Genomic DNA, 14715 nt, shown 5'->3' with positions numbered 1-14715 from the left:
CGCAGCCTTTGGGTACCAACCCGCAGCGAAGGCATTTAATTGACACAGATGTATATGCATTTATTTCATTGTTTTTAATTGCAATAAACAAACTAACAACTTTTTTTTTCCTAATTAGACAAATAAGCCGTTTATTCCCACTTCATGGACTGGTGTATGTAGTCGCCATCGGGGCTCACATAGTTTTTGATAGGAGGCGTTGCGACAGGTCCTTTCAAAGCGACCGGCAACAGTTTCATGTCTACTTCTATAGCAGCTTGGTAAAGCTCCTCGGACTCACGACGTAGCTCCTCTAGCGCTTTGTTTTGAGTCTGCAGCAAGCGGTCAATGATTTGGAAATCTGCCACCTTCTCATCGTGTTTGTAGTGCGCCCATTGTTTCTTAAGAAGTGCACGCTGCTCTACCTCTGCGCTGCTCAAAGGCGTAAGCTTTCGTTCCCGTTTCCTGTACAGAAAAAGAAAAATTATGTACAAATTGGAGCGCGTGCATCTGAAAGCAACAAACTTACGCCTTGTTGTCAATTAAATCTAAAGGCATCTCCAGCTCTTCCACCGGCTTAAGTTGACGCGCATTCCTTTCAAGCCTACGTATTTGCTTTTCGATTTTCTTTTTCTTACGGTCCTCTCTCTGTTTTATGATCTGCGGGTCAAGTTTTTTCTTTTTCTTTAACGGTTCAGCGCACAGTACGGGCGTTGTGTGAAGGCAACGTGCGGCAAGACTGCTGCTCTGTAGACTCAACCTATTTATGTATGAAATGCGTATCTATATTAAGAGTAGGCTGTTAATTTAGTTTGTGTTAGAACAATTACCGAGAAATTGCGCCAAGGAGCGACATTTTTAGTAAACAATTGAGCTAAAAGCCGAAATAACGTTTGCGTAATGTGCTGCTTCTTACCGTCGGAGTTCCATTGAAGTATATCGATAATCGACTTCCAAACATATGGTCAGGGCTGCAACACACTGGCAACGCTGCGATGCTGCCGGACAATTTTACGTTCATTTGCTTGATGTAACAGTTGAATATGGAAAGCCGCTGATTTTGAATATTTTTACTTCTTCTACAACACATTTTAAGTCATTTAAGTCTCAAAGCACTATCCAAAATAAATCCCTAAGAATATTAAACTGAGCTGCAACTGAACAAGGATTGGCTTTAAAAAAAAACAAGTAGCTTGGATTGTTATGCGTTGTTATCTGAATGATGTTAGCGGTAATTAGTTCTCATTTTTGTTAGCCACATTCTTTTATTTTTATTTTTGAGCTTTTCCTCCCGTCCATCCGCAAATAAAACTTGAACCTTACTTTTTTTTTACTATTTTTATACGATTTTAAAACTTTATTTTGAAAGATGAAAATAAACAATATACGTTTATTATGTGTTTTTGTTGTTTTAGTAAATTTTACATAATTTTCAATAAAATAAGTTGTTTTTTTTCGATTAAAAATGTTTTATTATAGTTTAGTGTTTTGTTGTTGTTGTTTTACCGTCCCTTCCCGCGTTAATCTGTTTATTCGTTTTTTTCCTTACAATTGCTGCATAAATATAAATTTATGTAATCATATTTTGCTTATATCCCAAATATTTAATTTTTCTTTTACACATTTTTTTAATGCTGCATTACGTTCTATGGTGTTTTGTTAATTTTTATTTTTATGTTTACTTTAAATGCTGTCTCGAAATACAAATCATATTTTGCGATTTTTTTATTTACGAGAAAATTACAAATTTGTGTGTGAGTCCGCGTGTTTGGCTTCTGCTTTACGGTCCAGACAATTTTTTTCGAAGATTCCAAAAGGTACACCAAAGCTTGTAAAGTAACATTGTAACGGAACCGATATCGAAATCGAAATCGAAATCTATACAATATGTATGCATGTCTATTTGCTGCGAATACACACATTTATATGTTTCTGATTTGGTTTTTGCTTTCGAAATGATTTAATCATATAAAGTTAATATATCATGCATTATACGCAGTCATCGTGGATTTTGAAACTTTCGATTTGTGTATGCTTCATCTTGCGTATTACATTCATATATGTTTATATGTTTATTGTGGTAAATAGTATTGTGTGTGTGTTCTGCTCTTTGGGGTAGGGTCGCATAAAATGTTATGCTCATCTATTGTTATTACATATACTTATAATTTAAATTGTCTGCCTTCTTTTTTCAGATCTCTCACTGCTATCTTTCTTTCCACGTTGTGTTGAAAGGAAAGTTTTACATATGTATGTATGTTAATTTAGTTGTTATTACTTGAAGAGGGTAATTCATTTGAAATGATGTTCTGCATATAAAAATGAATACAATATAATTGTATCTTGAATTCTGTCAAGAAGGAATTTCGAAAATATGATTAGTGCCAGGCTCTGTTGTTTTTTAGGCTTTCAATTTCGCTTAGTTATCATAATACATTCAACTAAATGTGTGCTTAAGTTAAAATGAAATAAACAAAAATCGTATATGCTTTTGAGGGACTTGGTATTTATGGTTTTTTAACAGCGCTCTAAATCTGCCAATTTCATATTCGAAAATTTTATATGCTTTCCGCTTTCAGCTTGGTCATCTGGTTATTTTTTTGAAGCCCTCAGAACTTTGTTTATCTAGCATATTTTTAGAGTGCTGCAATTGCCGCTTATTTTATAATTATATTATAAAAGTTATTTCTAAAGTTGTTTGTACTATTTCTTGGAAATAATTCCGGTCTATTGTTGTATAACTAAATATTTTTTGTTTTTGTTTTCTTTAATTTATTTTTGCTAAAATGAAAACAAAATTGATTTTTGTTGTTCGGTTCTTTTGACTTGGCTCTGGAATTAAGTTAATTTTACACTTTCGCATCAGTCAATCGAAAATGATGCTTCTTAATATGGCCCAAAGATTATAAATTTGTATGTCGTAATGTTGCCGAAATGGTTAAATACATTTAAAAGGTTCTAAGCAAAACCCTTGCACATTTACTCCTGTTCCTGCATTCGATCCTTATATGTATGCATACATATGTTGATGAAAAGAATAATTGGATGTTTTTTTTTTTTTGTATTTGTGTTCAACTCCGAAATCGTAAATCGTAAATCGTAAATCGTAAATGGTAAATGGTAAATCGTAATTCGTAATCCATAATCGATAAATGAATATTCATACATACTTATATACATAGGGTGTGCGTCTAAACACCTTTAAATGAATGCATATTCATAAATTAAATTTAATGTTCGTAAAATGTAAATTTTAAATTTTGCTAATTTTTGCTAGTTGGTTTTCTTCAAAATGTTTCGAAGTACGTTAAACTCACAACTCAATATTCTAAACTGAATAATACAAATATTTGTTACTTTTCTTTGTGTGTGTGTGTGTGTGTGTGTGTGTGTGTGTGTGTGTGCGTGTGAGTGTGTGTGAGTTGTGAAGTGGGGGAAAGAAGCACAAAAGGGACATTCGTATTTACTCGGTTTTCTTTTAGTCTTTTAGTTTTGTATACGTCTCCGTTCCTTGTGAACTGCTTGCTTCTCATTGCTAGCCTCTATCTCCTATATTCGTATGCACATGCAAATATTCAATTTTTCCATTTTTGTTTTTTAATGTTTATCATATTTCTTTTTTTTTTTTTTGTTTTTTTTCCTTTTTTTGTTTTTGTTTTCTCGTATCGGTAGTTGAGTTAAGCTTAAATTTAGTTGCATTATAGCTTATTGCCGCCTCTTAAGTATGCCGTTCTTAGTACTCTTGCAATCGTTTAGCTTAATTTTCGATTTTAATATGTGTGTATTTTATTTCCACCTAAGATCTAAACTAAATGTAGTATAGTGTATTGTGTGTGCGCGTATGTGTGTGTGTGTGTGTGTACGCGTGCGATAGAAAGTAATACATTCATTAATGAGCAACTCATCGCTATATGGTAGGTATATGCTTTGTAAGTAGTCAATGTATATCCAAACCTTTTCGTTTCTAAATTCTAAATCATTTATTTCATACATAATGTTGACTTTTTCGTGTGATTTCATTTCCGTTACAAACTATAACTAAATATATGTTTATGTATGTATATCGCTTAATTAGGTAGTGAATGGACAACTTTGCTAGCTGGGTTTCGGGGTAACTTAAGATTTGCGCTTTATTATCCTTGATCAAATTTTGTTGTCGAACTTAGAATACTCGTGGGTGATCGTAATACTGAGAGACAGTGTGGCCAGGCCAAATATGTTGAGCAGTTTTGGTATTTGCTTGAATGCTGGTCTATTTGGAGCCCTTTTTCATATTTTGTTGCTTAGTTTTTTTTAAATTTGTTATATCTTTTTACAATTTTTAATTTTTATACAATTTTATTAATAATTTCATTTGTTTTTTTTTTCATTCGTTCCTTTTTAGTTACATAAAAAATTAACAGATTTTTTTTTGTTTTTGGTTTTTACTTTTTTTGTTACATGAAGGCACTTTAGATCGGACGTTGTGGCCCCATATCAAAAATTGCGTTTAACTTTTGCTTTACTCGTTTATCACTTTGGTTTCTGTTGTTGTTCTTTTTGTGCTTGGTGCGTGGTGTGCGTGGAGACGTAGTAGCAAATTAACAAATTAACAACAAAAGCGTAAGTAATCGAAAGTTGTTCGAAACTCGCCGAAAGATTCTTGTTCGAAATGTTGCCGAAATTCCTAGATTCGAAACTTGTCTTTACCTTGTCTTTTGCTCTGCTTCTGCATCTGCATCTACTCTATATATATATGTGTGTGCATATATATACTTTCTGTTGCCTGTATGGTAAACCATTTATATTTGAATTTGTATTGCCTTCAGTGCTATTGTTGCAAAACGGTCTTGGATGGATCCAGAACATGCATGCAGTCCAAACTCCTTCGGTTCCTGGTCGGGCTACTGCCATGCAGTTTGGTTTTATTTCAGGCTTGAGAACTGCCAACGCTTTGGCCTGGTTCAAAAAACATTTTCTCTGATTGTTGTCTCTTTTATTTTGCATTGGATTGTGGAAAAAGGTGACTAAAATATCAGACTCATTTGTTTTAAATTGGTATTGCCATGCTGTAACCGAAATAACTAAGAAAATTGCCGATGAAAAATCGATACCAACTAAAAACCGGTTTGTCGAAACGATCTATAAATTGTACAGGGAAATTGAGCGCAAATCTTAGTTAATCGCAAAGTTAGTCAACACAAAATAGCGAGAGTCGGGTACACATTTTTATATATTCATTGATATATATATTACATATGTTTAGTGGATATACATGATTAGAACTAATTATTAGGGACTGAATTTCGATTTTAAGATTTTATAATTTTCCTGTCTACAATTTTTACATACACTTCTTAATTTCTTTTATATTAATTTTTGCCTCACCAACATCTAACTTAAGTACTGTCCATGTTTTCATTTTTTTTTTTTAATGTTCTTTATACACCTAAACATTTACAAAGGGTTCAATAACGAAAAATCTTAAGCATTTTCTTTTTATGATTGATTTTCTATTTGTTTTTTGTTTTTTTTTGTTTTTTATTTTTGGTTTTGTTTTATTTGGGCATAATAAAGTAGAGAAAACCTTTCCTGTTTTTGTGGTTCTGGGGTTTGTTTTGCAATTATTTTGCTGCTGTTCTTTAGAGCTTCAAACCGTAAGTTGTTCAGTTCGTAATTTTGTTGAATTTTTGTGCATTTTTGAATTTTGAAATCTGCAACGTCTTTTGACGACGATTTTGAATTTTGCTGCTTTCTTTAATTATTATTTTTTGTTGTATTTTGTAGTTTTTCAATTTTGTTGCTGTTCCTGTCATGCTCAAAAACATGTTTGGGCAGTTCATGCCCAAATCTGCTTTGGCCGTGAATTGTTTGACTTGTCTTGTTTTTATATAATTTAAGGCAGATTTTCCACAAAATCAAAATGGGCTTGAAACAGAAATAAGAATTTGCTTTTATGCATTTTTTGATATCAGACTTAAATTAATTCATGCAATAACTACCAGGAGATGTATCGAAAGTTGCGTTTTCTTGTTTGTTATATAAAATTTACACAGTTTTTTGTTTTCTTTTTTGTTTCCTTTTTTTTTTTTTAAATGTATTTAAATATAAGTTTATGTCGTTAAGGTTGCGTTTGCTTTTTTTTATTTATGTTCTTAAAGATAAGGCGCGAAGGTGCTTAAAATAAGCTTGTACTTTTTTCTTGATATTTTTCCAACACGTTTTCAAAATTGATATCAATTTTTTGTTGTTTGTTTTTAGCCTTGAGCAGAGTGTGAATCCTGCATGTTCACGTGTTTCCCATTTTTTTGACTCCGTCTGCTAGTTCACTTACGATTAAAATTTTGCTTTACGAAATTTTGTTTTCCAAAATTTTGTAATTTTGCATATAATTTTTGGATTTCGAGTTCTTTTTTTTCCCATTTTTGCCTAAAGTCTAAAGAATTTTTATTTTTGTTTTAGTTTTTTGTTTTGTTTTTTTTGTAAATTTGTTGTCCTGAACTTTACACCGAGAGAGAATTATCCAAACATGGCCGAGAGTTTACAATTTTGTTCGTTTCTTTTTATAATACCATTTTTTGTTTTTTTTTTTTGTCATCATCATTTTGGGGTTTTAACGCGTTATTCATTGTTGTTGTTGTTGTTGTCGTTGAAAAGTACAAATTTTATTTCGTTTAAGTTATAAGAGAAATAATCGTGAAACATAATTATTATCGTAAACTAACAATTCTTTTGCTTAATTAAAATGCTGCCTGTAAACTATTTTATTTATTCTTTTTATCATTGTTTGCCAGTGTTGCCAACGCTTGCCAAATACGAGTGCTCTCTTGTCACCCATTTTTTAGTTGTGTTTGCTAGACATTTTTATTTTGATATTCCAAAATGCTAAATGCTGAATTTTCGTGTGTCCAAAATTGTTTATTTTTGTATTACCTTGTTATATATACATATATATGCATACATACATATATAGGTATGTATATATAGGAACATTACCGAAATATTTTTATATTTATAATTTTACACTTATACCTAACACTGAATTCTTGTATTTTTTTTTTGGCTTGGAAAACCCGTATTTGGCAGGCGGTCGAAACACTTGCAGCGCGTATTTTGTCATTTGTCATTTTAGAGTATTTTTGCGTCTTCTGTTGTTCCGAAATATACGCCAAAGTCTATGCCGAGAGTTTTGTTCCAAGGGAACATTTTTTTGCATTTCTGCATTGCCGCCGAAAGTCGTCTTGCTTTATTCTTGTCTTCTGTTACTGTCTAAGCCGAAATATTCTTGCTCGAAACTGTTTCCTAGAAGAGGTTCATCTAATGCGATACCACATGAGCATGTTGCCGAAAAGCTCCTTCCATCGAAATTGTGCGCTGTTATGCTGGTGAAAATTGAATCCCACATTTTAGATTCCGTTATATCGTAAATACTCATTGATTTTTCGAAGTATTTGCTTTTTGAATTATGCGTCAACAAGTATGCTATATGAAAGTAGTTAAAATTGCCGCGGAATTCAAATTCGGCACATATATAATAGTTCTACAATATTACGTGTATACCCGTTAAAAGTATGCTTTAAAATGATGTTTCTTGTGTTTTTTTTTTTGGTTTTAATTTAAAATGTTCAGTGTCGAGATATTGGTTTTGTTTGCTGGGCATGGGTTTTGTTGTATAGTGTAAGTTGTTGTTAAATCATAGGTTAGATAATTGATAACTGATTGGCGTCTAATTAGTTCTAGTTCTAGTTCTTAGCGGTTGTTATTGTTGTTAATTGAACGGCATTTGGTTGTTGTTGTTCATCTTCTTGTTATTGCTGCTTTGCTGTTGTGTAGTTGTTGTTATTGTTGGCTGGCGAAATGTCTATTTTTTTTTGTAGTTAGTTAATTAGTTAGTCGGCTTGGGAACTATGTAAGTAATGTCCTATATGCGAATTGCTTTGTGTCCATTTGCTTAGTTAATTGCAAAAAATAAATTAATTACGATTGCTAAACTATGAGTAGAAATTTATGTTTGATTTTCTGTTTTGCTTTTTGTTTTTGTTTCTTTATAATTATGTAATTTATTTAAGTACGCTTAGTTATCATACTTATGCTGATATTGACTTTTGTTTTTTTTTTTTTGTTCCTTTGACTGCTGTGTGTGTGTGTACGTGTGTCTGTGTGTGGTTATAGTGTCACTGTTTGTGCAATAAATTAAACCTAAAGGCGGAGCCCCTCCAATTTAACCGATTTGAGTTCTTTTCCATTTCTTCTTGATTATACGTGTAAGTAAAAAAGAATATAAATATCATACGTATTTTTGTATTGAGTTTTTGTTTTATGGATTGGAACATTTCTGCTTTTTGACTGTTGCTGTTGTTGTTGTTGTTGTTGTTGCTGGTTTGCTAATTTCTCTGTTGTTGCTGTTTTTTTGGGTCTGCTTGTTTTCTGGTTCCTGCTCAACATTTATTGCATACTGTGCTGCATATTTGATGATAGTTTTTTTTTCTTTTTGTTTATTTGTTGTAATACATATTTAAAATAGCAACTACCATTATGATTATTTGTTTTCTTTTTTTTTCGATTTACTTCATCTTATATAGTTAATAAGTTATATATATTTATAGGGCATGTGTCATGATGCATATATGAAGGATACGTTGTTTGTGTAAGGGGGTTGGGCATTTGGTTCGTAGACAGATTCTGGGCAAAAGGCGTTCTTAAAACACTCGCTTATATATGCTACAAAAAATTTAGCGCAAATAAATAACTTTTCCGTACTTTTGTGTTGCATATCATTTGAATTGGTTGTTTCTGCTGTATTTCCTTCAGTGTACATTTAGAGCATTAGCTATGCTGCTATGCTGGAATAATGTTTACGACGTATAGAGTATGTATATATATATTTATTTAAATATATATATATATATACATATTTGTATAGATATTCATGTATATAGTTACTTATATCAATAATATTACCGGCACTATTGTTCTGAACTGAAAGTAATTTTGTTTTGAAAACTTGCAAAATCATAGCAAAATGTACCTAAACTTGTTGTTGTTGTTGTATGAACAGATATATATATATATATACATATATATATATATCCAGCTATACTTAGTTGAACGATTTTAAATCATACAACAGATTGAAAAATTGTTTTAAAAGTTACTACTTTTGGTTTCTGTTTGTTTTTGTTTTTGTTTTTTTAAATCAAGTTTTGAGGCTTGAACTGTTTTTGTTACTGCTTTGAGCTCGCAATTCATTACTCCTCATTCTGGCTCTTGCTCTTCTTCTACTTCACTCTTCACTCCTACTGAAACTAAATATAATCTTTGTATGAACCGTTAACTAAATAAACAGCATTTTGCAGCTGTTGTTGTTGTTGTATTTAATGAACTTAAACATTTGTTAACTGAAAACTGGTTGAAACTGTGGCAACGCTCTGTTGAGACCGCCGCCATTTTGTTTTGTCTATTTCACTATTTGTAACTTAAACGGTAAATTGTTTCTGTGAAAGGCAACTGTTGCGCAAGTAGCTGCAGCCTGCTCCTCGACGGGGGGTTGGAGGGGGGGACTGTCTGCTAGGCTGCGGCTCTCGCTCGGTTTTTTTGTCGTTTGCTATATTTAGAGATTGTTTTTTGTATATGCTATTGTAAAAAATATTATTATAAATATTTTTTGTTTGTTTTTCGTTTTGTTTCACTTACGTTTTAATATTGACTTACATTTTGCTTACAAGGTTGCGTTTGTTGTTCTTTGTTCTTTGTTCTTTAGTGGATGTTCTCGATTTTGATTTGTTTCGCTATTGCAATAAATACTAGAGAATTTAGGTTTTGGCTTTCTTATTACTTGTTTTTAGCGGTTTCTTGTAAACTTATATTATTATAAAATATCTGATCACATTTGTTTGCAGTCTCTGTATAAATATTGTTTGCTTTTAATTGTTTTTTTTTTTGTTTTTGTGTTTGTTATTCATTTGTTTGGTTTTTTTTTTTTATTTTTTTTATACATATTTTACACACGCACAAGGGGCGTGTCACCTACATTGTTTGTGTTGGTTTCGCTTTTATGAAAAGTAAAAGCGAACAAAACAACAAAACTGAGATTCAACTAGAATTAGGAAACTGAAAATCAATAATCTATCATATATATCATTTGATAAAATTGCGTTTTTCGTTTGCTCCTACAGTTTTTACAAAAAATTTTTGTAGAATTTTGACAAACGTCTGAGGCGATTTCTGACAAGCGGCGCTCTATTTTGGGTATATCTATATGTTTTTGTTGTACCTATATTCTATATAGATTCCAATTAGTTTGACGGCTGTTCACGTAGCGGTGCAACAGAATATATTTTCAACATTATCGTCAATTATCTGTGCGATTCATGGTGCCAATATTTGTTTTTGGTTTGGTTGTACTTCTGTTTTTACGGCTGGTTGGCGCCACTTTAATTCTCGGGGAATTACAAAGATGGCGCCCATTGGGAAAATAAGAATAATATTGCTGGGCTATTGTCTGTGGCTCGTTGAGGCGCACATTTTTGCTCGAATTGCTTGATCAATTTATCGCTTGTTTATTGTTGCTATTTTGTATTGCTGTCTGCGTGTGTGTGAGAGAGTAAACCAAAGGAGCTTGCAGTTATTTTCTGTTGCATACGCACAGGCGCAGTCGCCGCAATCGCCCCTGTCAGAAATTGGATCAGTTTAACGCACGCAATGCTTGTGGTTCATATCAATTGATTGATTGTTTTTCATTTTTCGTAAAAGAATTGTGAAACAAAAGGTTTTATTTGCTGTTTTGTTTTTATCACTTATTTTGTTGTCTATTCTTGCTGCTGCTGCTGCGAATTTGATTAAGGATGGTGGCAAGGACTTGCCACGCTATCATACAATGTCAGAGCTTTGTTGTTGCAAGCACACGGGCTGGGCGAATATTTCTTTGTTGTTTGTTTGTTTGTTTTTTTTTTAGCAGGCAGGCATCTTAGGGTCATCTTCCAGTCTTTCAGTGTTCGAGTCTTCGACACGTGTGGCTTTTCTTATAGATTCTATTGTTAATTTCGTATATGGCATGTGCTTGCATTGTCTCTCCTCAATTGTATTGCGTGGCAAGTTGTTTTACCTTTTTCCGGCAGCCAGCTCTGTTTTCTTGTTTTTCTTTTAAACTTAAAACATAAATGTTGCTGTTGTTAAATTGTGAACAAAAAATGTGTGAATTGTCAACTAAAAGTTTTGGCTTATTATGCTAATTGGCTATTGTTGTTGTTGTGGTTAATTCATAATCGATCTTTTGTTTTTGTTTTGTTTATTTTTTTATAAAAATATAAATAGTTTTATAAAAATTTATTGGTATGTATTTGTTGTTTGTTTGTTTTTTGTTTTGTTTTGTTTTGTTTTGTTGTTGTTGCATTGTACTATAAATTATCCCGGTACGCGCGGTTGGCACGTTTTGACTATTGCAAATGAAACTGTGGCATAAAATTCGTTTAGACATTTGGTTTAGTCATTGAAAATTCAACTATATAAACACTTATAATATTTATAGATTTTTTATATATGTTATTTGTTATACTTGGTAAATATCATGTTTAAAATTTGAACTTAGGATGGCTTAAAGAGTCAACAGAAAAACATGTTACGTTATGGTTGGGTTCTTTGTTTTGGTTTTTGATATGTGTAGACAACCCAAAAGAAGTTGCTGTTGGAAGTGCTGTGTGTGTATGTTGTTGTTATTATTATTATTATTATTGTTAATATTATAATAATATTTGGTTGCTCTTGTTCGCTTGTATTGTCACATTGAACTGGGCTTGTTACATTGTTTTTTTGTTTCTTTTGTTTTTGTTTTTTATTTTGCTGTATATGCGTTTCAGTAAAAATAAATGAGAGATTAACTCAAAAATATCACATACGAGTTGTGTATGTTTCCCTGGCTATTGTTGGCTGTTAAAACTAAATTGTTGAATACTTAGTTATCGATTTGTTAGTTATTTATTTGTTAATATTATTATGGTAAATGTTATGCAACTTTTTTTATATTTTGATTTTTCGCTTCACAAACATGTGCAGCATGTGTGTGTGTGTGCATGTATGTGTAGGGCTTGTGTATATGTATGTGTGTATGTGTGTGAGTGTGTTATGTGTGTATAATATATATATCAATCGAATTTTGAATTTTTACTTTGTTGTTACTTTTACTCTTTTATATCATAAGCCAAAAGTTTTAACATCTATTTATAAACTTGAGAACTAAGGATGCTTAAAATTGTTGCTTTATATTTGTTCGGTAATTGGAAAAATTTCATTTATTTGAACTTAATCCGTTTGTGTGCAGCACAGTGTGCGCCAAAAGTAATGCACTGGCTGTGCTGCTCTATTGCAGTTGTGAACTAAAAAATCGGCGCATCTATTACGATGCGCTCAAAAATTGGTATTCTCTGATACTCTTCGCCAAATAAGTGATAAAAATTGACATTCTTCTCAAAACTTTTTGTTGTTGTATTTCTTTTATAATATATATAATTTTTCATTTTCGGTCAAAAGTGTTTGCAAATTTTGTGAATCGCGTTTGCTACTAAAAAAACGCAATCATTTTAAGTATTCGTTTTCGCTTATTTTGGTTTTTGGATTTTGATTTTATTTCGTTTTTGTTTTATTTCTTCTTTTTTTGTTTGTATTAACCTAAACTGCAAATTTGTGTGCTCATTTTCATTATACTTTTTTGTGATCAGATGTTTTCCAAAACAAGGATGTTTAACTAACTTACCTAAATAGAAGCAAATATTATTATGATTTAAAATTTCATATTACCTTTTTTTTCCAAAATCATTGTGTTATTTGATATACATATATGTCCTGTATTAGATACATTTGTATCTGTAACTTTATGTATGTATCTGTTGGTTTGTTTTGGCACATGTTCTCGAAAGTAAGAAAAAATCATCATTTGCGCGCATTTTCAATGCAGTAAAGCTCTGTGTATAAGGATTGCCTTTGCCCTTGACTGACTTCTGATTTTGGGTTGGTTACTTGGATGTTTGGGGGCTGACATAGGGAGTAGGGTTTATTATGCTGTTTAGGTTTAGCTTTAGGTTTGTTTTGCTTATGCTTAAACTGTAGTAATATTTAATTACGTGTATGTAGTTGTATTTAAATGTGAGTTTTATGTACAAATTTGACCAATTGTTCTCATTTAAATCTTTTCTTCATTCAGAGTATGCGGTATTCAGTATTTTGTTATTTTGTTATTTTGCTGTAATAATGCTTTAAAATCTAGTTAAAATTGCATATGGCTGCATCTGCTTTTATATTTGTTATTTGGTTTACGTGTAGTATATATTTTGGGTTTTTGCTTTTTAGATTATGTGTAGTTTTTGGTTTTTCATTATGCATTAAGTTTAATTTGCTGTGCTTATGCTCACATTCAGTTAATCAGTAAATGAAATTCTTTCGCCTTAGTTTTCGGTCTGTGAATGTGCTGCTTTGCAGCACTGTAGCGCTGCCGCATAGTGCGTTTACCAGCACTGCGCGTACAGCTTATCCTTACTATTTTTGTGGTTTTGTTTATTTGTTTACCTGGTTTACCTTTTTCTGGTTGGCTGTTTTGGTTGCCGCCGCATGGTTGCGATCACTGCATTTTGTAGTTTGTTGTCGGATGTTGCTGGTTTGGATGGCTGGCTGTCTGGTTTGCTTGCTTTGAAGTTTTAGATGCTTATGCTATGTCCTGGCCTCTCCCTTTACTTAGGGTGTAAACTGTACTTTGGCTGTATTTGTACTATGTTTTTGATGGGTTCACAAAAGCAGTTGCAAGTTTTGTAGCATAAATGATTCAAACTATTCTCTAGGCTATGGCGTTCGATTTATATATATTTTGAGATTTATGTACACCAAAATCTTGTTCACATAGACGCGTGTGTCGGAAAATAAAACGCAATTTCAGCGCCTTAAAAGTTTACTGCCAAAGAGTAATGTATATAGTTTAATGACTGCCGCTGCTTGTGTGAATCCCGCACTTGAGCTGCGATAATAATTTGTTTTATGAAATAGATTCGCTTACCGTTAGTTACTTGTGCATGTGATTTAGGTTTGAGTTTGTAGTGTTGTAGTGTTGGTAAAGGCCAATCATTTCCGTTGATATCAAAATTGTTCTCTGATCATTGCCAAAAGTTATAATATAGTTTTTGTAATTAAAATAAATTAACATAAAAAATTTTGACAAAAAAGAAGCAATGCCAAAGTTTGAAAGGAATTTTGTAAAGAAAAAGCAATCTTCGTTTTGTTTATTTGTTTTTTTTTTTCTCAATGAATTTAGTTTATTAACCAATTATTAATATGCCTTTTTTGTTTTGTTTTTGTTCGCTTATAGTATAATTATGTATGTAAGTATAAATGTATGAAATATGTATGTATGTCAATTTATATAGTATATGTAGTTGTATGTATGTGTTGTATTTGTTGTTCTTCTTATTGGTACGCAAGTATGTTAAATGGGCTGATTTAAATTTTTCAAACATTTCGAATTCTTGTTTTATCTCATTGAATTCGTCAATAAAATGAGCTATGACAATCTTTTTGTGATCTTTTTAATGGTGTGTTCTTAGAAAACCTACACAAGTAAATAAATTGATAAACTTAAAAAAAAAAAAAACAGAACTTCAAATTTTGCAACTTATTTTTTCAATTTTGACGGTTCATTGGCGAGTTTTTGCCGTTTGTTTTGGTTTTCATTTCTATGTTAAAAATGCTGAATTTCGACTTGCTTAATTTATAAAATTT

General features: G+C 31.7%; 1 protein-coding gene and 1 long non-coding RNA gene across 4 annotated transcripts; both read right to left on the bottom strand.

Moving 5' to 3' along the window:
• Window positions 1-55: 55 nt before the first annotated feature.
• Window positions 56-955, bottom strand: LOC115770650 (39S ribosomal protein L40, mitochondrial). Of its 2 annotated transcripts, none has more exons than XM_030716013.1 (3): window positions 896-955; window positions 509-762; window positions 56-444 (listed from the first exon to the last, which is right to left on the bottom strand). In XM_030716013.1, exons 1-3 carry the CDS (start codon window positions 938-940, stop codon window positions 132-134), a joined length of 612 nt encoding a protein of 203 aa, XP_030571873.1. In that variant the 5' UTR covers window positions 941-955; the 3' UTR covers window positions 56-131. The 2 variants fall into 2 exon arrangements, with proteins under 2 accessions (XP_030571873.1, XP_030571874.1); XM_030716014.1 differs by having other exon boundaries at window positions 509-739; window positions 810-909.
• Window positions 956-6973: 6018 nt separating this feature from the next.
• LOC115770651 lies at window positions 6974-14162 on the bottom strand. 2 transcript variants are annotated; one of them, XR_004018879.1, is made up of 3 exons: window positions 13997-14162; window positions 13516-13674; window positions 6974-7340 (listed from the first exon to the last, which is right to left on the bottom strand). It is a non-coding gene; the product is annotated as an uncharacterized LOC115770651 (long non-coding RNA). The 2 variants fall into 2 exon arrangements; XR_004018878.1 differs by lacking the exon at window positions 6974-7340 and adding an exon at window positions 12799-12984.
• Window positions 14163-14715: the final 553 nt, after the last annotated feature.

This window comes from Drosophila novamexicana, unplaced genomic scaffold, assembly GCF_003285875.2.
Source record: "Drosophila novamexicana strain 15010-1031.04,08,12 unplaced genomic scaffold, DnovRS2.1 tig00004560-arrow-pilon, whole genome shotgun sequence".
Taxonomy (NCBI): domain Eukaryota; kingdom Metazoa; phylum Arthropoda; class Insecta; order Diptera; family Drosophilidae; genus Drosophila; species Drosophila novamexicana.
The sequence above is the reverse complement of the archived record's forward strand: the minus strand, read 5'-3'. Positions and strand labels throughout refer to the sequence as shown.

Bases quoted from the DNA above. Each gene is read 5' to 3' on its own strand.
- LOC115770650 (XM_030716013.1), bottom strand. From the start codon at position 940: ATGTTTGGAAGTCGATTATCGATATACTTCAATGGAACTCCGACG. The intron at 763-895 runs GTAAGAAGCAGC...CTCTTAATATAG, and splicing joins ACTTCAATGGAACTCCGACG to ATACGCATTTCATACATAAA. The intron at 445-508 runs GTAAGTTTGTTG...TTTTCTGTACAG, and splicing joins GATTTAATTGACAACAAGGC to GAAACGGGAACGAAAGCTTA.